We start from the raw sequence: 25,146 nt of genomic DNA, 5'->3' as shown, positions 1-25,146 counted from the left end.
TTAATAATCCCCCACCAGAATTTTATCGGGTACAGAATACGATGAACGGATACCACTAGTTGCTGCACTTGTGAAAGACCGGGAGAGCTGGATTTAAGGTCACCGGGTTTTTGAGTGCTGAATGTGAGAGGTGTATTAACTTCACGGTCGCTCATGGGTTGCCTGTATACAGGCTGACGTTGTGTATGATCGAGACGAGACTGAGCAGAAACAGCGTGAGGAGGTGGATATTGCTGCAGTCACAAGTAGCAAGTCAACTATTCAATGTGGATCATCCAACGAAGTAGGCGTTACCAGATCGAAGTGGGCGTTACTATCAAGATTTGCGTGATCATATCACGTCCGTAAGTCACCAATGTGGGGGGCGGAGTTATCGACAATGCCAACCTTCATCTACCAAAAGGTACCTCTTGACTGAATCAAGTTAGCATGTCTTATATACCAGTGAATTGATTTTTAATAATCCCCCACCAGAATTTTATCGGGTACAGAATACGATGAACGGATACCACTAGTTGCTGCACTTGTGAAAGACCGGGAGAGCTGGATTTAAGGTCACCGGGTTTTTGAGTGCTGAATGTGAGAGGTGTATTAACTTCACGGTCGCTCATGGGTTGCCTGTATACAGGCTGACGTTGTGTATGATCGAGACGAGACTGAGCAGAAACAGCGTGAGGAGGTGGATATTGCTGCAGTCACAAGTAGCAAGTCAACTATTCAATGTGGATCATCCAACGAAGTAGGCGTTACCAGATCGAAGTGGGCGTTACTATCAAGATTTGCGTGATCATATCACGTCCGTAAGTCACCAATGTGGGGGGCGGAGTTATCGACAATGCCAACCTTCATCTACCAAAAGGTACCTCTTGACTGAATCAAGTTAGCATGTCTTATATACCTGTGAATTGATGTTTAATAATCGTAGTCGTACTTACGCCACATTCTTATTACCCAACATATAACAAACATTCAAATACCTTTTTATAATAGATAAATAAAGTTTACGTAATAAATGGTTTTATTCCATGCTCAAAGGTATCGTGATAAAATTAATATATTTTACTACATTTACCACATTTTATTATGTAGTATAAAACCATATTTTACTGTTAATTTTCCAAAGCGATTCGACGGAAATTATCGAGATTTTTTGAGTTTCCATTAAGCCAGAAAAACCTTAAATTTAACCATATTCCGTTTGTTTTAACCATCCATTTTACTAAGTTTAAAGCTCCAAAATGCCAGATTCAAGTAAATAAATTATATTCATTCATAACTTGGTGTTTTTCTAGTGGAAATGTCTGTCACACCGAATCTTTATTTGACTAATCAATAGAAATAAGCAATAATTAGCGAGATAAATAATATATACGCAACATTTTCGGAAAAGTATTACTTTTTTAATAGTGAATTAAAAAAAACGTAGTAATTTTTCGCCGTTAAACTCTATTTCTCGAAATGAACAAAAATTATAAAGAATTTAATCTCAAAATAATCTTATTTGCTGACTTTTTTTTGTAAAAAAACTTATTATCGAATTATTTTAAATAGTTTATTTTTGCGAAAACTAATTATACGCTATAAGAAATACTTTGAAAGAATATTACTATTTGAAAAAAAATCCGCAAAAATTAAACCTAATTTGATTTCACATTCACTGCTCAAAAAATTTACAATCAAATGATAAAATAAAAATAAATAAATAACAGGTACGTCGTCACGTGTTGAAGGAAACAAGTACTTAACTATTAAAATTAATTGAGAAGGTTTTCTTGTTTACATGGGTGTTAAAAGAGGAGCTTTTTAATTCTCTACAGCTCAATGGTTTTTTTTTAAAAATTTAATTACTTTAAAACATACTTTTACAAATATTTGGCTGCTGTCTTTCAGAAATTTTAGTAATGCAGTTTATTTTACTTCGTTACGAAAAGTAATTAACGCTTCACGTTCTGCTCATAAAAATATTTTAAATTAAGTTATATTTTTTTTTAAGAAGTAACTGTTTATAAGCAATTTTTCTTAACTGCTATTTTAACGAAAATAGAACGCTAATTATATAATCCATAACTAAATAACAATGCTTACTTTTTTATAAACATTGTTAAAATTATAATGTTTCCTTTAAATCTAGGTAAAAATTTTAATAGATAGTTGTTGGAAAAAATTTTACAATGCACACGACAAATAGAGTACTTAAAAAAAATTTAAGAAATTTTTTAGTGAGCTAGAAGAGTGTAATTCATCCCCTGTGCCTCCCCCCCCCCCAAAAAAAAAACATATTTCTTACGTTTCAAACCTTTCCGTTTCAAATATATTTCTTACGCTCCTTACGTACAGAATTTACTTCTTACTTTTCAAAATTTTACTTTACGAAAACAATTTTATGAACTACCTACACGGAGAAAAAAAATTTGGTAAAATGACTGCAAGGTATTTTAAAAGCCATTTTGTCTAAAAAGAAAAAAAAAACTTAACTTTGGTAATTAAAACCAAAATATGAGGTATTCAAGCCATTTCTATAGTAATTTTCCCGTTCATATGGGAATGGGTTACCAGAAATTTCGGTTTTCAAAATTATAGTTCTTATTACCCCACATTTAGAAAAAAATACTAACTTAAAAATTTAATTAATAAAATAAAAGATTTTTATGCAATGATCTAAGGTATAGTTATAGAATTACCAATTTCTATTATATTTATCACATTTTATCACATACTATAAAACCCCACTTTTTTGTTCATTTTACCAAATTCTTTAAGAAGTGCTTTGGGAAAAATAACGGATCATTTTGGTGTTCCAATAAAACCCTAAATACTGTAAAATCTTACCATATTCTGGCAGTTTTGAAAAAACTTTTTTTTTCTCGGTGTAAAGCGGCAAAATGCCCACATCTTACGAATTCATTTTCAAATCTTTCTATTTACATTTATGAAAAGTTTTTAAACATTGATAAAACATAACAAAAATGCTCAAAATAGTTATGACGTAAAACTATAGAGCTGCTTCGTTGTAATTGAAAGATTACTAACTGTTTGAGAGCCAATTCTTAAGAAAATTAAAGTAGAAAAATAATGATTTCATTCTGTTTCGCTTACCAAAATATGAAATTACATTGTATTTTTTACAATGTTTTTATTACATTGTATTTACATTGCATTTGTTACTTTATAGTTGTTTAATAAACGCACATTTTAATATCAATGAACGCGATTACACTTTTTCCTACCGAAATTCAAATACTAACTGGCATATTTAGCAATCTTCATCATTATATCTAAGACATACCAATATGCATACCTATAGCAAAATGCGATCTTCAGTGTTTATTGTAGAGATTTATTTTGAATTTATGGGTCTTCTGGTGATATTTAGAATCGCAGTTTACCATAATTGTAGATATGCCTTAATACATACAATAGTATTCTTCTTCAAGGCTTCGAGTTCAACAGCTTATTAATATACTTTCGTCTAAAAAAACTCTTAAAAAAATCACTCAACATGGTTTAAAATTGCGCAATTGACGGCGAATACTTGATCCTTAAACGCAAAAAGTGGTCGAAATGGCATGGAATATAATATCTGTACCAAACAGGGACATAATTAACAAATGTGTTGTTCTCTAAGCAAGGTCCCCTCGGTCCTTTGAAAGTTTTAGTAGTGGTAGCAAATTTAGGTTGATGCTAGAAGATATTTCTTATTTTAATACACCACTTTATCGTTAAGTGATTTATAAACTGGAATTTTCATGCATACATGCTTTCTCTGAACCACTAAACCATAGACAATTTTTAGTGGTGGTTACACCGATATTAAAATATCGTCATTTGTTTTAAAAAATGCAAGCCCCACGGGAATCCTGTCTAAGGCATGGTGGCTCAGGGGATAGAGCCCTCGCCTTCCAACGAGGTGACCCCAGTTCGAATCCAAGCGATCGGTCGATGCGAATTCCTCACTCTACTCGCACCGACCACAGTGCTCGCAGACAACAGTAAAGTATCCTCAGCACATAAAATATCCTCTGTGGTAAAATATCCTCACGGATCATGGATTAGAGTGCTCTTGCTGCCAGACTAACCACAGTAGGTTTTCGTTGTTTTCCTCTTCATGTAACGAGAATGTGGTTTTGCACCATCAAAAAGTCTTCCAAGAAGGCAAATTTGTCCCTATACTTGATCCAGGAGTTCCCCTTCTGGATTGGGTTCAAAATTACAAGGCTATGCAGTTGAACATTGGTAGTCGTAAACTCAAAATTGAGTCGGCTGTTCAACCATGGTTATAAAATATAAAGTAAAAAAAATTTTTTATACTTAATTTCAACATAATTTCGTTAGCATAAATATTTAGATGCTAAATGAAAAAAATAGGATATTAAATTTTTAACTGTAGTTAAAATAATATATGGAATTATAGACCAAAGACATGTTTTAAGGGGAAATGATTCCTTAATATTCAATGCTACAATGTGACAAAAATTTTATCAGAACACTGAGCATGTAAACATTTATTTAGAAACAGAAGTGAAATATAAATACATACCTTTATCTTTCTTTACACTATCGGCAGAAAATGAAGGGAGTCCTACATCCACTGGAGAATTGACTAGAGTGAAAATGGCCACGATTCCCAAACAGATTGAAACACATCCTGAAAAATAAAACGGTGCCATCATTAAATGCTTTCTAAAGATTCCATTTTATTTTTATAAGGGAAATATATTCACATAAAAATCTAAGTAATGTAGGTCCAAAAGCGACTGATCACGCGAGTCAATCAAATTTGGCATGGTTCAATCCAAACAAAAAGTTTAGTTAGGACAAATAAAAGAATCACAAAATAATTTTGGGCTAATGTAAAACGCGCTTAAAAACTATAAACTTGCTTGTTATAGAATCGACTTTTAATCATTAAATAAAATTCTATAAAACAGAGTTAAATATTGCCTTTCTCATTAGTGCTAATTGTTATTTTATTTATAGTTTTTTGTAACTTATTTTTTTACGGTATTAAGCATTTTAGTTAATACTGTCTTTCTCATTAGTGCTAATTTTAATTTTAATTATAGTTTTTTATAACTCATTTTTTTTTTACGGTATTAAACATTTTAGTTAATATTGCCTTTCTCGTTAGTGCTAATTGTAATTTTAATTATGGTTTTTTTATAACTTATTTTCTTACGGTATTAAACATTTTAGTTAATATTGCCCTTCTCATTAGTGCTAATTGAAATTTTAATTATAGTTCTTTATAACTTATTTTTTTACGGTATTAAACATTTCAGTTAATATTGCCTTTCTCATTAGCGCTAATTGTAATTTTAATTATAGTTTTTTTATGACTCATTTTCTTACGGTATTAAACATTTTAGTTAATATTGCCTTTCTCATTAGTGCTAATTGTAATTTTAATTATAGTTTTTTTTCATAACTTATTTTTTTACGGTATTAAGCATTTTAGTTAATATTGCCTTTCTCATTAGTGCCAATTGCAATTTTAATTATAGTATTTTATAACTTATTTTTTCACGGCATTAAACATTTTGTGCATACATATCAAGATTTTTATTGACACCTAAATTCAATAATCGGATAAAAGTGGATAATAAAAGTGATATTTAGTTTTTGTCTGATATTTGCACGAACTGATTTATCATTTGCTCATTTTCAAAAACTAAAAAAAAAAAAGAATTGAAGTTTTTCTAAAATTTTTTTCAAATAAAGATATTTCCTATACTTTATTTTATTACATATTATATAAAATACATCATAAAAACTTTTAAGTCTCTTTTATTATTTAATAATTAACTTATGGAAAGGAGAATTTAAAGATTGTATCTATTTTCGTGTTTCATATTTCTGAAATTATCTTTAACGATGTCCAGGACTGAAAATCTTGAAAATTGTAAGATTTGTTTTATTGATTAAAAATTAACGATATTAAACGAAGATAAGAAAAATATATGGGTTTATTATTATTAGAAAATGAGATAAAACTTTCTTCTCACTTTCTGTTTCTTCCTCCATAGTTATTGAATAACATAACAAGCTTAATTTTCTTTTAGCTACATTATCATTTTTTTGGCTCTAAATATCTCAAAAAATAAAAGATAAAAACTCGATAGAGTTTTGACTAGGCATATTTTATTAGTTTTTTAATTTATTCAAATATTTTACACTTTTATGTATTTTTAAATGCTTATAACAGATAGGATTGCTTCTGTGGCAGAGGTACAGTTAGAAATTATAGTTATATTTTTCTTAATAGCATAGTTATTTTTCTTAATAGCATACTAACGAACGACGGCTTCGCCTCCTATACCACAGATCCAGGATTCTATCCTCGGACCAGGCTAGATTGACTCATCCTTTCATCCCTTCAGTGGGTCCATAAAATATGCTCGGAGGCTAAATACTGGGGGTCCGAGTTCGGCACCACCCAATTAGAACATCTGCTCTTGCTCCCGAGAATCAAAAGTCAAGAAATTAGGATGGATGCAGTAGGCCCGGGCCCTCCATGGGCTGTCAAGCCACTGAGTTCAGTTTAGCATTAATGTATTTCGCACGTATCGTGCGAGAGAAAACCGTGAAATCACCGAAAATATAGATTAAAAGAAACAAAACTATGGATATTTAATTGACAATAATTAAAAAAATATCATTATAAATTAAATTTCCATTCATATAAAACATTGAATTTCATCTTTCCTTTTAAAACTAATTTGCGACAGAATTATTAAGACTTACTAAACATAACATAAGGACAAACAAAAAAAAATACATTCTCTTAAAAATGAGTTCCTAACATAAGTGAATACGATTGTACACGTTCTTTTTTCTTTTTTTCTTTTTTTTTTTAGAGATTGATTACAACTTGCTTATGAAGTCAGTGAAAAGAAAAATCAAAGTGATTATTTTTGGTACATGTGTAAAGAGAAATTACCTGCCAGAAACAGACTGAATCTCCATCCATAATTCAGGATAAGAAATGCGGTAAAAAAAGGCGAAAGACCACCAGAAATGTTAGCGCTGGCAGACAGCACGCTCCACCATGTTCCGAATTCTGTCGGTGAAAACCACTGAAAATCAACAAACCGAAACTTTTTAATAATTTAAAATGGATAGGCAAAGGATGATTTTTAAATAGCACGTTTTGTAGCTCAAGCAGAGCTTTTTCTAGCACAATTATCTATAGCTCCGATGTAATATCATTATTAACGTCAAAGACTAAATTCAACCAATAAGTAATAGGGTCAATTATTCATTCAGGCGGTAATCTGCGTTAAAAGTAAGTAAATCTTACATATAGTCGTTTATGAACGTCGATATTTCGATTAAACCTCCAAAAACTCGAATTTATTCTTTAGCGTTATTACCCAAACAAGTTTATACATCAAGGGTTGTAAATTTATATTTAAGTTACGAAAAAATACAAAAACGATATCAAAATTTTTCGAACCACGTCTGAGGGTGTAAAAACACTGAAACCAGTTTGATTGTCTAATACAGTGTTTCCCAAACTTATGACTTTTGTGTACCCTTTCTAAATTTTTCGAAACGCTGAGTACCACTAATAAAAAAATTAATGTATTTTTACTGTTGAAAAATTGCACAACAGTTAAAAATCACAACTGGTTGTTGACACCATTAATTATCAACAGATAACTCTGCAAAAAATAGCCGATAGAAAAATAAGTAATCTTAAATTTTCATGGATAGCATTGTGCTTAAATAAAAAAATTTGAAATTTTCGTTTGTTCCAAGATATTTCATATAAGAACAAGGATTCACAAAATACATATTTAGGGAAGTTATTATGGATCATTCTGTATTAACATACATAGATTTAAAATAAACTAATTTATTATTTGAAAAAAAAAAATTGGATACGATTTTCAAAGAGCATGTTTGATTTTTAATCTATACCTATTAGTAACCAATTTCGACCATATGTACATGATGAAAATTAAAAGAAAGAAAAGCATACTTAAAAAATTATCATAAATGATAAAGTATTACGCTTGCTTTATATCAAAGTATTTATAAAGGCCTTCTATACTTCTTGAAAATTGAGTTTTCAATATCTGTAGGAGCGCATATCTTCTTTCCGCGCAATTTAATTCGACAAGATAAGAAACTCCGTCCATCTGGAAAATTGAATGCATAATCCATTTTTCTTTCTGCGCAACTCACAGTAAATGCATCAAAGTTATTTTACTTACAGCGGCATTCTTTTATACTTTCTAATAATAGTGTTACTCGTTCTCTTAACTTTAAAATTTGTTAATTTATTTATTCATTTTGAAGAAAAATACCTAAATTACAGCATATGACAAGAGAAACTGATATAACTTACTAAATTTCAAAGAAAAAAAATATGCATAACCCATTTTTCTTTCTGCGCAACTCAAAGTAAATGCATCAAAATGTATAAATTATTTTACTTACAGCTGTATTTTTTTTATCCTTTCTAATAACATTGTTACTCGATCTCTTAACTTTTAAAATTTGTTAATTTATTAATTCATTTTGAAGAAAAATATCTAAATTACAGCATATGACAAGAGAAATTGATACAACTTCCTAAACTCAGAGTAAATGCATCAAAATGTATAAATTATTTTATTTCAGCTGTATTTTTTTATACTTTCGTATTTTATTATTGATACAACTTCCTAAACTCAGAGTAAATTGATACAACTTCCTAAACTCAGAGTAAATGCATCAAAATGTACAAATTATTTTATTTCAGATGTATTTTTTTATACTTTCGTATTTTATTATTGATACAACTTCCTAAACTCAGAGTAAATGCATCAAAATGTATAAATTATTTTATTTCAGCTGTATTTTTTTTATACTTTCTAATAATATTGTTACTCGATCTCTTAACTTTTAAAATTTGTTAATTTATGAATTCATTTTGAAGAAAAATATCTAAATTACAGCATATGACAAGAGAAATTGATACAACTTCCTAAACTCAGAGTAAATGCATCAAAATGTATAAATTATTTTACTTACAGCTGTATTTTTTTTATCCTTTCTAATAACATTGTTACTCGATCTCTTAACTTTTAAAATTTGTTAATTTATTAATTCATTTTGAAGAAAAATATCTAAATTACAGCATATAACAAGAGAAATTGATACAACTTCCTAAACTCAGAGTAAATGCATCAAAATGTATAAATTATTTTATTTCAGCTGTATTTTTTTTATACTTTCTAATAATATTGTTACTCGATCTCTTAACTTTTAAAATTTGTTAATTTATGAATTCATTTTGAAGAAAAATATCTAAATTACAGCATAAGACAAGAGAAGTTAATACAACTTACTAAATTTACAAAGAAAAAAAAACTTAAAAAGACAATAATCTAAAATACTTTTTTTTCACACATGCATTTTATCGCAAATAATTCAGATTTTTCCAAAAATACGAAAAACATTTATCTAAAAATTGTAAGCCTTTTTAAAATTATTCTAAAAATGAGCTAACTAGTCTTGAAATCTAATGCCTCATAAGTATAGATATTCCTTTAGCAAACTTTAAAAGCTGAACGCAGCTTTCTAAAAATGTGTTTTAGATCTGATATTTTAGCTTTTAACAAAGAACCCTTTTTTATCATATCTTTATGATAAAAATTTAGAAGGGAAAAGCGTACTTAAAAGAAATATCTTAAATGATAGTGTATCAAGCTTGCTTTGTATTAGAGTGTTTATAAAAGCCTCCTATTTTATTTTTTTTATGAAAATGGAATTTTCCATATGTATAGAAGCACATATCTTCTTTCAGCTCAATTTAATTTGACAAGATAAGAAACACCGTCCATCTGGAAAATTGAATACATAACCCATTTTTCTTTCTGCGCAGCTCAGATTAAATGTTTCGAAGTTTATAAATTTCTCTGCCTGAAAATGTACTTTTTTTCTCTCAATTCTTGTTTACAATATTGAGACTTGCACTACTTTTATTTTTTTAAGGTACTTACCGCACCTAAGGCAATCATTAAAAAGGTTTTCCATTCTCTGAAATCAATTGGCTCAAAGTCAGAGACTTGCTTTCTTTCTTTGGCTTTTTTTTTTACTGGGCCCCGAAGGGTTTCTTTTATCAACTTATGAAACTATATATTTTTTAAAAAAATATCCTTCTTTTGAAGAAAACCATACACTACTGATACAACATTAATCAATAAGATGAAAAATTGCTAACGAAAATTTATTATAAACCTCTTTACAAGCGAAATCATAAATCAATTACTTTCGATACTGGGTGAAATCAAACCAAAGTAGTTGTTAATATTTTTTTCTAAAAATCAAGCATTAGAGTATTGTTTAAAACATCGTACACACAAAAATACACATAAAAACTTTAAATAATAAATATTATTGGGGTTATGCATCAAAATTCAAAGCTTTGTTTTTGAATTATTAATATATTTAACGTACATAGTATAAATGGATACCTGCTACCTGAGAAGAAGTAAAGTGATTATGCCTAACCATGTGATTTGAATCAGATTTAATTGAATACCTGTAACCGACTTCACGCGTTTGTGTCACACCCGGATCGGCTTCTGAATCGTCAAATGTCAGGATTTACCTCCAATGACGTCACTAACCAGTATTCATATGATTGTTTTTGTTTTTTTAGTTTTTTAATGATTTGTTTCCTATTTATAGTGTCCTAAAAACGATTTAAAATTTCAACTATAGAAAAACAGAATGAGTCTTAAACATCTCTTAACATTTCTTCCTTTTTTTCAATTACACGATAATATAAACATTTGGGGAAAAAATTTCTCCTACCAATGTCATTAGCTTTAAAAACTCACTTTTTTTTTAACTTTAGATTCTTTAACTAAAATATTACTTCAGATGCTTTGACTTAAATATGACTTCAGACGCTTTGGCTTTTCTTTGTTATGTGACTAAAAAATTTAATATTATTTTTTATATATGTCATGGTAGAGAAAACCATCTAATTTCTTGAAGAAAAAAAATAATAATAATGAAACGCTTCGCTTTGCTATGACTAAAAATTTATATACGTTATGGTAGATAAAACCCTCTTGTTTCTGGAAATCAAATACTAATAAAGAAACACTTGTATTTCTTGTTTGCTTAGCTATAACGAAAATTTTATATACCCCATGGTAAAAAAAAACCAGCTTGTTTTTTTGAAAAGAAATACTACTAATAATGAAACATTGGTGCTACCACTTTGGTTTTGCTATTACTAAAAATTTATATACGTCATGGTAGAGGAAACCATTTTGTTTTTTGAAAAGAAATGCTCATAATGAAACACTGATGCTTCCACTTTCACTTCCAAAAAGAAAAGAAAAGAAGAAAAGAAACGTCGTCTTTAACGGACGCTAAGCACAAATGAGTTTAAAGTCTGAGTTTCTCAAACTGAAATTAAAAGCGCACTAATGAAAATCTTAAAGGCAATGGTCATAATAAGGTTGCATTAGTAAAATACATACTCTTAAAGATACAAACCTGAGTAAGATAAATCTACTAAAAAACTAACAAAAGATACAAACCTTAGTAAAATACATATCACACCTGCTTAAAATTAGAGACGTTATCGTGCTGGTGAGGAGTATGAAAAAGTATAACTGCTTTGAAAAAACGTCATTTAAAATTCAAGAAAATTTTGTTACACATGCAAACGAAATGTGCCGTACGAGGTGTTCGCTAAAGCTAAGGAAATCAAAAGAATTTCTAGAGAAAACTAGATTAGTTTTACTTTTGAATTTCCTCTCTTAATATAACTAAAATGGAATCAGAATTATAATTGAATTCTCGAAGTTTTCATTCATGTAATATAACAGATAACAATAGTAATTACAGCAATACATTATTGACATTTTAAATCAGAAATCAGGGACAATTTTTTTAACTTTTTCATTATTCAAATAAAGATGGCGCTTTATTTCAAACCTTTTTCGTAGATCGTACTACGCTTATAATCAAGGTTGCCAACTACTACGCGCTTAGCAAAATATATTATTGAGTGGTAGACATATAAAAACTAAAGCTTACAGAATTTTTGGTAGTTTTGCCAATATTTTTAAAGCTTTACTACGAGTGAGATTTGATATTTAAGTTGTTTTTTATATAAGCTTTCGAATCATTTATACGTAGTAGTGTGAAAAAAAACTTTAAATCAAATTTTTAGAAGAAAGAACAATATATTAATGCATAAACGTAGTAACCACTGGTAGAAATTTTTCAAAAAAGCGTAGAAAGTTTGCAGGCCTGTTTATAATCAACAAAAAAATTTGTATTATTATTTTCTGCAAATATATATGTTTAACTAATATGTTTTAATTCATGCAACGTATTTTGACTCATGCTTTTCTATTTCGTGAGTGAAAAAGTTAGAACTTTGCTTGCATGTTTTGACTTGAAGTTTTTTTTTTTTTTTTACATGGTCATTTTCTAAATCTGGAGCAAACAAACCAGAAAAATTTCAAGTTCTTCAAAAGTGTGGTGCTGCCCTCTACAATCAAAAACTCAAAGCATATTAAAAATACTTAAACTATAATAAAATTATAAGTTTCCCACATAAAGTTCTTCAGTTAAAAATGTTTTTATAGTTAAAAATGAATTGTTGTTTCTTTATCCTTTCACTGTTTATTCGAAAATTTCTTTAATAAAACCAATAGTTGAAATCGTTAATTAAGCTAACTTTTATTAAGTGTAAAATAATCACTGATAACGTTAGAGGGGACAACGGTGTTCCCTTTAATAAAAGGAAATTTTCGCGATTTAACGTTACTTTAAATTATTTAAAGTTAAAAAAAAGAAAGGGATGAAAAAATAATTCATCTTTTTGCTGGTCTTTGGTACATTAAAGATTTTTTTTTTTTTTATACGTGAGAAATTTAGAAACTGTTGAGACTGTGTAATTTTATTTCGTCCTCCTCAAAAATTGGTCTCTTGTGACTACCATGAAAATAATCAAATTAAAAATTTATAATAAATGAAATAATCAATAAAAAAGTAATAAAAGAAAATGAAACAATTTTTTTTTCTCTCCTTTCAATGATAAGGCATTCTAAATGCAAATTTTTCATCTGAAACAAATAAAACACCCTCCAACTCTACATTACAGATTTTATGAGTTTGTGAACCAAGAAAAAATAATTTAAAAATAAAAATTTACTTTAAGGAACTTGTTTCTTAAACAAATACTTATATTCCTTGAAAAATGTGTGATTTGATAAAATTAAATGAACAATCGCATTTTTAAATCAAAGGTTCTGGTATTTAAAATTAATAAAACAAAAATTTATTCTTTAAAGGGCTTTGAATATATCCAGAATAACGTTAAAAAGTTTAAATTAAAAAAATTAAAATAACTGTACAATCAGACAGAAATTTGTTTTTGCAACAGTACTTAATAAAACTATAAAATTAAATAAAAATAATTATTCCTCTAATAAAATTAAAATTATTGATTCAATCATTGTCAAATTCAAAATTTTCATACTACCTGATGCTTCACAATATAGAAATTATAAAATTTTAAAAATTAATATAGCTTCTTTAAAATTCTATTCATGCTGCTACTTGCAGTATCATAAACTTACAAATATATTAATTTTACAAACTTTGTAAAATTAATAAATAACAAAAATTAATGTAAGAGGTTAATCCATTATGCTAAAAGAACTTTACTGAAAATAATTAAACGTTTTAAAATCCAAATTAATTATATGATAAATTTGTATTAAAAGTAATATACACATTAATCTATTGAAGTTCTAAAATAAAAAATGAGTAAATTAAATAATTTATTTGATTTTTCTAAAAACTATACTAGTACTGTCCATAAGCATAAAATCCTTATTTATGATATAATAAATCTATATTAGGACTTATAACTCGTATTGAAGTTCTAAAATGAAAAAAAAATTAATAAATTAAGTAATTAATATGATCGTGCTATAACCTTGCTAATATTGCCCTTAATCTATTAGCTATGTAATTATGTTTAAAAAATTTTAAAAATTTTGTGAAAAACATCCACTTTTAATGATAAAAACAATTTTAATGTATAAAATGCTAGAAAACTCCTGAAATCAAATCACCATCAGAAAATACATTCCTGTTTCTTCTTATTTTATCCAATGAAAACAAATACTATGGAAGATATGTCCTTGAAAGATTTAATATAAGCTCAGTATTTCCATTCAAACGAAAAACATGATACGGAAATACGTGAAACAAAGATTAAACTTCTGAAATAAGAAGAAAAAAATTTTTATCTCAGCCACCTAAAACAGTTTCTTTAGAAACAAGCAACGCATTGGTTTTACAATAATGCACCTAGAATTGAATTCGCAAAAACGAAGCTTATAACACAAAACTAAAAGTTTTATTCGAAAGCTTCTTCAATAAATAATTACAACTTTGTGTTTTTGTTTCTACAGAACTATCGGCGTATTGTTTCGTCTATAAAAATATGTATTACTGATAGTTTCTCAAAACTGAAGAGGAGAAACTGCTGCAAAAATCGAAAAGAAATGTACCTATTGAATTTATTTCTTATATTTTTGTGAAAGTGCATGTTATTTTAAATCTTGTTAAAAATGAATTATCGAGCAAAAAAAAGTTTCTTAAAGTTGCCTAACTGAAAATATTTTTTGAAATTGTACTTAACAAAAATAACGCATCGAGGAAATTGGAAAAATACTACAGAAATTTTCATGCTGCATCAAAAATCAATAAAACGTATCTATTTATCAAAATTAAAAGCATTAACATAATTAAAGTAAAAATATTTATCTATAATGCTACTAGAAGATTTAGAATGGCCAGCAACAATGGCTGCAAAAACATTATTGCAAGAATGCATGCGAATTTGAATTCGCAAAAGCGAAAGTTTCATCACAAAAATTTTTCCTCGCTGCTTGGAAAAAACTAGAAGTTTTCAACTCTATGTGATTATTACCTTCTGTAATGTTTATTTTTCAAAACTAGAAGTAAAAGAAAAGTTTTTAACACAATTAGAATTTCTACCCAAGAATTCAATTTAATAGTGAAATTTTGTGAATACTTTTGTTTTTTTTTTACTTGTGTGAAAAAATGAAATATCGGCCAAAAGTAAATGCACTTAGTAAGTAAAGTTACTAAAAATACCTAGTTAACAATTCCTTAAGTTACCTAAAAAATACCTTAAGTTACCTAAAAATACCTTAAGTTACCTAAAAATACTTTAAGTAACCTAAAAATACCTTAAGTTACCTAAAAATACCTAGCTGAACACATTTTTCGAAAATATAGGCAGGAAAAGGAGTTATTAATGAATATTTGACAAAGAGCATAATTTATTTTATTTAAAGTCTAAATGCAATGTATCAGATGCAATGTATCAGATGAACTAAATTAAAATTAATACAGAGAAATCTACATTGAGCAACAAACTTCTAGACAACAATTGTTCTTACTGGACCAACAAACACATTTGATGGTCCAGTATGAAAAATAGTCAATTTGTAAGGACCACCTCCATACAAACAACTAATTTTGCCAATATGATGCATGATTACAGAAGTCATCTTAGCCTGTAACATAATTAAACTAAAAACTATACTTAAAATACAACTTAAAGCTTTATAATATTAAAATTATAATATTAAAATTATAATAATAATTAGTGTTGAATAATTGTTGACTCATAATTTTTATTTTCTTCAACAAACGATGCAAGAATATCCTCTTGAAAGATTTGATATAAATCCTGCATAGCATTCTCATTCGTTATATATTCGAAAATACGCAGAACAGAAATTGAGTTCTTAAATAAGAAAATTGATTCAATAAAGATCTTATACCAACATTTGTAGGTCTTATACCAACTTATAAATATGTGAGACATCTTAGAAGTCATCTTAGCCTGTAACATTATTAAACTAAAAACTATACTTAAAATACAACTTAAAGCTTCATAATATTAAAATTATAATAATAATTAGTGTTGAATAATTGTTGACTCATAATTTTTATTTTCTTCAACAAACGATGCAAGAATATCCTCTTGAAAGATTTGGTATAAATCCTGCTTAGCATTCTCATTCGTTATATATTCGAAAATACGCAGAACAGAAATTGAGTTCTTAAATAAGAAAATTGATTCAATATAGATCTTATACCAACATATCTAGGTCTTATACCAACTTATAAATATGTGAGACATCTTAGAAGTCATCTTAGCCTGTAACATTATTAAACTAAAAACTATACTTAAAATACAACTTAAAGCTTCATAATATTAAAATTATTATAATAATTAGTGTTGAATAATTGCTTACTCGCAATTTTTATTTTCTCCAACAAACGATGCAAGAATATCCTCTTGAAAGATTTATTATAAATCCTGCATAACATTCTCATTCGTTACATATTCCAAAATACGCAGAACAAAAATCGAGTTCTTAAATAAGAAAATTGATTCCATATAGATCTTATACCAACAGATCTAGGTCTGATACCAACTTATAAATATGTGAGACAACATTTTTGCCAATTTGGTGTATGATTATAGACGTAAATTTTGCCTGTGACATAATTAAAATAAAAACCACACACATAATACAACTTAAAGGCCTTATAATACTAAAACAACAATGATAATAATAATTATAATACCCTAATAATTGGTGTGAAATAATCGTTTCCTTGCAATTTAAATTTTGAAATGGATTAAAAAAAATCATAGAATTTGTAAAAAAAAAAAAAGAACAGACTAATCTAAACGTATTTTTATCTTCCCCAACAAAATAAATACGATGCAGAATACGATTCCCTTGAAAGATTTAATATAAATCCTGCATGGCATTCTCATCCAGACGAACGTTACATATACGAAAATACGGATAACAAGAATCGAGTTCTTAAATAAGAAAATTTTTCAATCTAGGTCGTATAAAACAGATTTTTTTTCTTCTCCTTTCAGATGCAGCGAAACACAAAGCACGTTGGTTTTACTGAATAATGCATACAAAATTGAACCAACGAGAATGAAGTTTACATTACGAAATTGTACGTTCTGTTCGAATGTTTCTTTCAATAAATAGCTTTGTGATTATTTTGTGAAATTCCGTCAAGAGAACCGATTTATCCTACTGTAAAATTAAATACTTAAATTTTATTGGAATAAAGAAAATCTTTTACAAAAATCCCTTACGCCATCAGTCAGTCAAACGTTGCACTTTTCTAAAACCAAGGATTTTGTTTGATATCGATGCTACAAAACTAGTTTTACTTTTTTATTTATCAAGGCCATGCATTTTTTTACGCTATTTATTAAACCTTTAATGTCGAGTTGAGATCTATTCTAAACCCACAAAATAAATCCGAACAGTGAGAAAGTTATGTGTACAACTAGTACACCAGCAAAGGGTTAAATTGAAAGTTTGATTTTTATTCATTCCTATTTTGAAATTGAAGACATTTTATTTTATTTTATAACCGTCGTTGAGCAGTCGACTCATTTTGAGTTTAATATTACCAATGTTCAACTTCGTACCTTGTTATTTTGAACAAAATACAGAAGACAAGGGAACTCTTGGATCAGGTATTGGACGAAATTATCTTTCGTGAAAGACTTTGAGATGGAACTACCCCGCATTTGCATTACATGAAGAGAAAAACTACGAAAGACTTCAACTGTTTAACTAACGGCAAGGGGACTTTAATCCATGATGTGTCCACCACTGAGGATATTTTGCGTCAAAATTGCAGTCGGTGCAAGCCGGGTTCTATATTCGTATCTACCAGACATTTCCGGGATTCGAACCTATGTCGCCTCACTGGGAGGCAAGCACTCTATTCTCTGAGCCACCACTGCTCTAAATTTAAAATATTAAAATTTTTATAAAAATAAAAAAATAAAAACTCATTAAAAAACATATTAAGTAAAAACATATTATGGCTAGCTGTCAGTATAAAAACAAAAAGTCCTTTTGACAGTTATTTATTTATTCGCACTAATTATAGGCTTCATTTTTATAAACTTAAAATACGATTAACCAGTTCACTTATTTTTTATTTCACTGATACACTCGTATTTGACTAGTTCATAGATTGAATGGTTCTTTCATTTATTATTTCACAGAGTCATGTGGTCACTATTTCGCTAATTCATTGATTTGCTGATTCATTCATTCACTATTTCGCAGCTTTACAGATTCATTAAGTCACTATTTAGCAAATTCATTGATTTGCTGATTCAATATTACGACAATTCTATTCGGCGATTCCATTCCAATGTTACGACGATTCATTGATTAAAGGATTCGCTCATTCATAATTTCAACGCTTCACAAATTCATAAGGTAGTCACTATTTAGCAAATTCATTGATTTGCTGATTCGTTTATTCATTATTTCGCAGCTTCATAGATTCATGTAGTCACTATTTAGCAAATTCATTGATTTGTTGAATCCATGTTACGAGGGTTCTTTAATTGGCTTATTCACTGTTTTTCTCTTTCTAATTAGCCGAATAACTTATTTTTCTTGTTCTTCTCTTCATTCCTTCATTTACTCGCTGTGTCATGTATAGTTCAAAGCAACGGTTGCCATACAGACACGCTATTCAATACAAAAAATACTATATTAAACTAAAATAATATAACTTAAGTCATATCCTCAGATTAACACGGGTTTATAAAGTTATACAAAAGAAAATCGATTTTTCTGAAATTTAGCAAAAGATAATTTGACAGATCTAAACATCTGAATACTTAAATTTATCAATTTTAAAAGGTAATTTTGTATAAATCTTAAATAGTTTATCTCCTTTTCTGTTTCAGTCAAAAAAAATTAATTAATAAATATTATGAAACTTACCTGTCGTAATATTTTTGAGCATGCAGGCCATCCACATCCTTGCCCAAATCCGTTTAAAAACCACAACAATGAGAAGACGGCGACTGATGATGATGATGCAAAAGTAAGTGTGACAATGCCGCAAAATGTGAGACCAATAGAAAACAATACTCTGGCACTAATTCTATCAGACAAAATACCACCCAGAAATTTGCTAATAGCATATGCTACGTTTTGGCAACTGATAATGAGACCTGGAATAAGAGAATTAATTACAACTTAATAGGCAGTCTTGGTAAATTGATACTTTTGATTTTGTAGATATTTTTGGGAACCTATTACATAAAAATATTGCACTCGTGTTCTTTTTTTTTTTCTTTTTATTTTGTAAAAAAAAAACATCCTTACAATTTATGGTTGAAAAACGGAAGGTCATGTGGAATTTTAAGAAAAACACACATCAAGCAATATTTTTTCTCCTTAGAGTAAACCACAATTTTTTCACAATTATTTTATATTCTACAGCTCACAAGCTGTTACATAATCACACGAAAAATATTACACGAACTAAGGTTTTTGCTTCTTGTTTAAGGATTTGCTTTGTTAAAATTTACTAAAATGTTAAAATTTACCAACAGTTACTACTTTGTTAAAATTTGCCAACAGTTATTACTTTGTTAAAATTTACCAACAGTTACTACTACTTTGTTAAAATTTACCAACAGTTATTACTTTGTTACAATTTACCAACAGTTAATACTTTGTTACAATTTACCAACAGTTATTACTTTGTTAAAATTTACCAACAGTTATTACTTTGTTAAAATTTACCAACAGTTACCACTTTGTTAAAATTTACCAACAGTGAATCTCAAAAATCTTGTACTTAAATGCATACATAGTGAATAATAACACATAATGAAAAATACCTATAACAGAACAAGATATGCGTGGTGCAGTTTTAGCGAATACGTTTGACATTGAATTTGCAAAAATTTTCTCCACTTGCTTAAAGGCTGTTTTTCGATCTTTAATTAAAATAATTTTATTGTAAATTTATAAACTTCATGGAAACAAATAAACTGCTTTATATACTTATATTTTGTGCTAAGCTACCAACACTTATTGTCAAAACTGCAATAACCTAACTTTACAGCGGTGGATATTTTATTTACAAATATTAAGTATGCGTGAGATAAACTGGTAATGTAACTTACCATATCGCTTTGTCTAAACACGCGTATTGAATTTCATACAGTCAGAATGAAAGCAAGCTTAAATATTTGGAAAGCTATTGTAAACATATGCTAATTGTATCATTTCATATCTCGCATTGCTTTGCATATAAATGATGCAGTTGAAACTTACATTGACATAGGAAGCCATGTATTGGCATTTCATTACATCAAACAAACAAATGTTGTCTACAATTTAGTCTAAAATTTCTAAACAAGATTAAAAGTTTTCAACTAATACAAGTATGTGATATTAAATTGAATGATATTTTCGTTGAATTTAAATAACTTATGTCATTTAAGAATGATAGAGACAACTTATACTTAATTTCTAATTTATATTGTACATGGGCAAAAAAATTCGAATATTCTTTCCAATTTTCTATTTAATAATCGGACTTGAGGTATCGAATCGATTTGTAATACAATGCAATTTTCGATACTTAGGAGAATCTTATAAGATATATTTATTAATTAGTCATTGTTAATAATTGACGATGGAATGAACATTAAGGGGTTAAAATTGTCTAAAGCTCTTCTGACTAACTATTGTGACCATATTTTCCACATTGCGGCTACCCCTCAGATTGTAAGATTGACTAATCCAAATTCATTGAAAAAATGTGTTTAATTATTAATTCAGTTATTCAAAGAAAGTACGTTTTGTGTATGATTTTGTAGCTTTAAATATCGTCTGAGCTAAATAATTAGCACATTTTAGGTTTAGTCCTCGAACCACAAAATTTGAATTCTAGAACCGAAAATCCTACCATTAGATCAAAAGTTATTGAGGTGTTCATTATTTTTATTCTGTGCCATGCACATATAATGTTTAAAAATTTTCATTTCGAAAACCAAACAACAGTATTCACTAAGATATACACTTTCTGCATAATAAGAATAATCAATTATGTACTTTACAATCACGATTAGTAATTAACATCATTTTAAACTATGAATACATTTACTCGGGCTGTATTTGAATAATATAATTGCCTTTAATTCTTGGATTATAATAACTGGTAATTACAATCAGTTGTAATCGCGTTTTTTTTGTAATCATACAAATAATCGATTAAGATGCATTTATTATATGTTATTAGTTACAATTGCAAGCGATTACTGTCGGGCAACATTTCGAGAAATTAGTCATGATTTTAATCTAGCTAATTAATAAGAAATAAAGATTAAAAATAATGAATAATTTAGTTTTTGGTTAAAATATTTCAGAGTAATGTCTAAATTTTTAGTCATTATTCGGGACTATTTTTGCAAATTAGTCATTGGTCTTTATTCATTATTCTTAGAATCACAATTAAAGTCTCAAAAAGTAAAAAGTAAAAAAAAAATAATATTTTTATTAAAAGGAATAAATAATTTAAATTTTAAAAATTTTTAAATTATCCTTTCTAGGTACTGTATTTTTTTATATTTTCTACCAGTGTACTGGAAATTTTGGATTCTCATGCAATTTAGTGTGATATAAAATGTTTAAATCTTTCAACTTTCAAAAATTTCAGCAGTTATTTAAACTAAATTATATATAAATCATAATTTTAAATTTATACTAAACATATTTTTGCATAAAATTATCTTTGTTAGCAATAGTTTTTGTCACAGTATAAAAAAAGATTTTTGATTCCCATTTTAAATTCCAGAAATTTATTGTCTGACGTAATCAAGTAAGAGGAGTGCTAATGGAGACAACTGGAATAATTCAGCTATTTATCAGTCACTTTTCTTTTTAGAACTCTTCATTTTGGAAAATTTTGTTTGGTCAAAATTTAAATTTCGTGAACCCTTAAATTTTAAGAAGTAAATTGAAAAAGTACACCTAACATTAATTCAATGATGCATCATTAATTAATAATAACAGAACAAATGTTATATTTTATACGCTGTATATATTAATTATTTTTTAATGAATATCGTAATGATCAGCAATATAAGAATTAATTATTGGTAATAATATTGGAAATTATTGGTAAAAATAAAGTAAAGTATTAAGTGTTAGAAATATTGGTATCGCAACTGTTGGTATAATTCGTCATCTCTAATGAAATTTAATTCAGGCATACTTTTAAAAATTTTCTATAACTCCAAATTAAGAGTTATCGAGTAAGTGTTCCAATGCAATAAAATTTTAATTGAAGTAAGTCATCGTTTAAATAGTAATTTTCATGAGTTTAAAACTTAAATCTGCATAAATAAAAAAGAAAATTCGAATGATATATCTCAATTTCAAATTTAATTTTCAACATATTAATGTTTTAATAATAATAAACATTTGATTAATAATAATGAACAACAAATAAATCATTTCAATTGATTTTAAAAAAATCACTTCAACTTGATTTCAAATATACATAACCTTTTGTGGAAGATCTGTTTTTTTTTTTTTTTTTTTTTTCTTTTTTTTTTTTTTTAAATTGAAAAAAAATTTTGTAATTTAAATTGAAAAAAAAATTTTTTTTTTAAATTGTTAGCTTAATTACTCCTAATTTAGCAAATTTGTGAATATTAAATCCCGTTTTTGTGAAAAATCAATTCAGACTTTACGCAAAATTAAGATCCTGTTTTTGTGAATATGTGAAAAATTTACTCAAAATTTTTCGAATTCTTAAATTATTACTGTCTAGTTAGGTTCTTTCGAATTAAATTGAAAAACAGGAAGTAAGGCTCCAGTTTTTGTGGGGGGGGGGGGACTGAAACACCATGTCTTTCAAAGAGTTGATGTTTTTAAAATATGCATTAAAGAAGATTTTTGTGAAAAGTCCATTTTAATAATAAAAAACATAGTGAAGGGTCAGTTTATGAGCTAAATTTTATATTATAAAGAGTCCGTTTTGTGAAGAGTCCGTTAACGGAAATAAATTTCCCCAAAATGACCCTTAAAAATGTTTTTTCACTGTTATTTGTTGAGTATCTTACAGAAGAATCTTTTAATAAAAACAAACTTTTTATTAATATTTCTTCATTAAATAGTACACAAAAATATTAAGCTTAAAAATTCATTCAAATTCCAGCAATAAGCAATATGACAGCAGAAATCGAACTACTATTTTTCTCAATTTTTTATCTTAATTTTGTTTCCAGCTGCAACAAAGTAACACTTTTCATTCCTTTTTTTCTTCTTCTTTTTTTACTTTTTTTTTGATAAATTAATCAATAAATTCTAGCCTACGCAGTTAATATGAACCACACTTTTGAGTTACTTTTCTTTTTAAAGCATATTGAAACTTCATCCAATAACGCTACTAAAAATAAAGCATGGTTCAATAAAGGAACAAGAGAAAGAAGAAAAGTATATCAAATAAATTGCTCGCTGTAAGACTGTTTTGAACAATAGATCGATCAAAATCATCGCGGTACTTTATCACTGAGAAAGAAAAAGTAGTCGCTTTTAAGTCTTCGAACAATAATTGGAAGGAATAATCTTTCCAATTCTATTTTTAGCTGAAACTTATAGTACTTCACGCGCAAGACTGAATGATGAATATAATCTTCTTTTCTAATAATGGATGAATGAAATAAAAATATATTCCGTGAAGTAAAATTTTTAATTAATGAGAGAAGTTTTCCGATAAACTCAGAAATGAAACACTTTGAAGTACTAATTTTATTGTGAAAAAAAAAACTGCTACATTTCTATGGCTTACTAATTTTTAAACTCAAAGCTATTTCTATGGCTAAATCCGGCAGTAAATCCTCGTGTCTAGTACAAATTAGTTCGACGTCTTCTCTCTGGTGTAATTGTTGCATTCAAATAACATCATTATAACATTCGAATTACATTACAACATTAGAATAACAACGAATACATTTAGAATGTGTATAGGTTTAGTCTGTTTACCATGCACAGTGGTAAAAAATAACGGACCACCTTGAATAACTTTTGATATAATGATCGGATCTTCACGCTCTAAGACTCAATCTTAATGGTAATCTAATGGGAAGACCTTAAATATGCTAATTAATGTGCGCAGACGATATTTTAAGTAACGAAATCAGACACAAAAACGTACTTCCTTTGAATAAATATGCCTCTTTTTCGACGGATTATGATTTCTGACCCTCTAAGCGTAAAGAGAATTCGTAATTTGGGAAATATGGTCCCAATAGTTAGGTCAAGAGAGCGGTCCAAACTTTGGACCTCTTAATGTTAATTTTCGATTTCTCATAATCTATTTGGCCAATTTCGCTCAAATCTTGCATTTTGGCATTTAAATTTACTTTCTTTAAAATAATATCAAAATTTGTACACCTAACGATTCAAACTTTTTTTGAATATTATTAAATAAAATAATTTAAAATCATAAATATTTACTTTAAGTAATTTTTTGTACAGAATTAACTTCGTATAAACGTATTTTATAATTGTCTGCAATATTTTTAATTCGCTTGAGAATTTCTCAAAATATGGCGAAATACGCAAAAAGTAAAATCAGCATTAAGGGGTCCCAAACATAAGATCGCACTTCTGACCAAAATATGGGAACCATATTTCTCAGATTGCGGAGGAAATATTAGAGACTCTACCAATTAGCCTGTACATTACAAAGTTACATCGGAGGTTTGCAAAGAGCCAGATGTTTCAAAAAGCCTACGACGACATATACAGCAAACTTTCTTTAACAAGGAATCGATGGCGGTTCTAACCAAGTTTCGTTTGATACAGTTTTCTGCCTTTCACAAAAGCATTTTTATAAAATAAGAATATTAAGATTCACATCACATTGAAACAGTTAAATAATCTCATAAAACTTAAAAATAAAATTTCGAGGAAAGCACAGTTATAACTTTTCTTTTTGTAAAAATTCATTAGTACTCAATTTATACAACGTGAATTCAGTTTTTTTGTGCTTTTCTTTGATTTGTAATGAATAATATTTTAATTTTGAAAAAGAAAACGCTATTTGGTGTTAGCTTCTATTTCTATTTGCAACATGTTACATATTGCTGGCCCACTATAATGGCAATGAGTACTTCTATTACTTTTGAATTTTAAAAAAAAAAAATTCAAACCAACTGATATCTTCGAAAAAGTTATTGTATCCTTTTATGTG

General features: G+C 27.9%; 2 protein-coding genes across 2 annotated transcripts in view; one reads left to right on the top strand and one right to left on the bottom strand.

The window, feature by feature from the left end:
• Window positions 1-25,146, bottom strand: part of LOC107452526 (glucose-6-phosphate exchanger SLC37A4) — a 46,654-nt gene that overhangs the window by 16,202 nt on the left and 5,306 nt on the right. The window contains exons 2-4 of the mRNA XM_043043577.3: window positions 18,867-19,099; window positions 6,938-7,073; window positions 4,538-4,645 (exon numbers count right to left, since the gene is read on the bottom strand). Coding sequence (XP_042899511.2) covers window positions 4,538-4,645; window positions 6,938-7,073; window positions 18,867-19,099 — 477 coding nt within the window. The remainder of the gene's footprint in view (window positions 1-4,537; window positions 4,646-6,937; window positions 7,074-18,866; window positions 19,100-25,146) is intronic.
• The window catches only part of mei-W68 (meiotic W68), a 32,809-nt gene continuing 24,575 nt past the window's right edge, over window positions 16,913-25,146 (top strand). The window contains exon 1 of the mRNA XM_071178486.2: window positions 16,913-17,055. The gene's annotated coding sequence lies outside the window, so the exon portion shown is untranslated. The remainder of the gene's footprint in view (window positions 17,056-25,146) is intronic.

Source organism: Parasteatoda tepidariorum, chromosome 6 (assembly GCF_982258835.1).
Source record: "Parasteatoda tepidariorum strain Cologne lab strain chromosome 6, Ptep-v5.0, whole genome shotgun sequence".
Taxonomy (NCBI): domain Eukaryota; kingdom Metazoa; phylum Arthropoda; class Arachnida; order Araneae; family Theridiidae; genus Parasteatoda; species Parasteatoda tepidariorum.
Note: the sequence above shows the minus strand (reverse complement) of the source record. Positions and strands in the feature narration are given on the sequence as shown.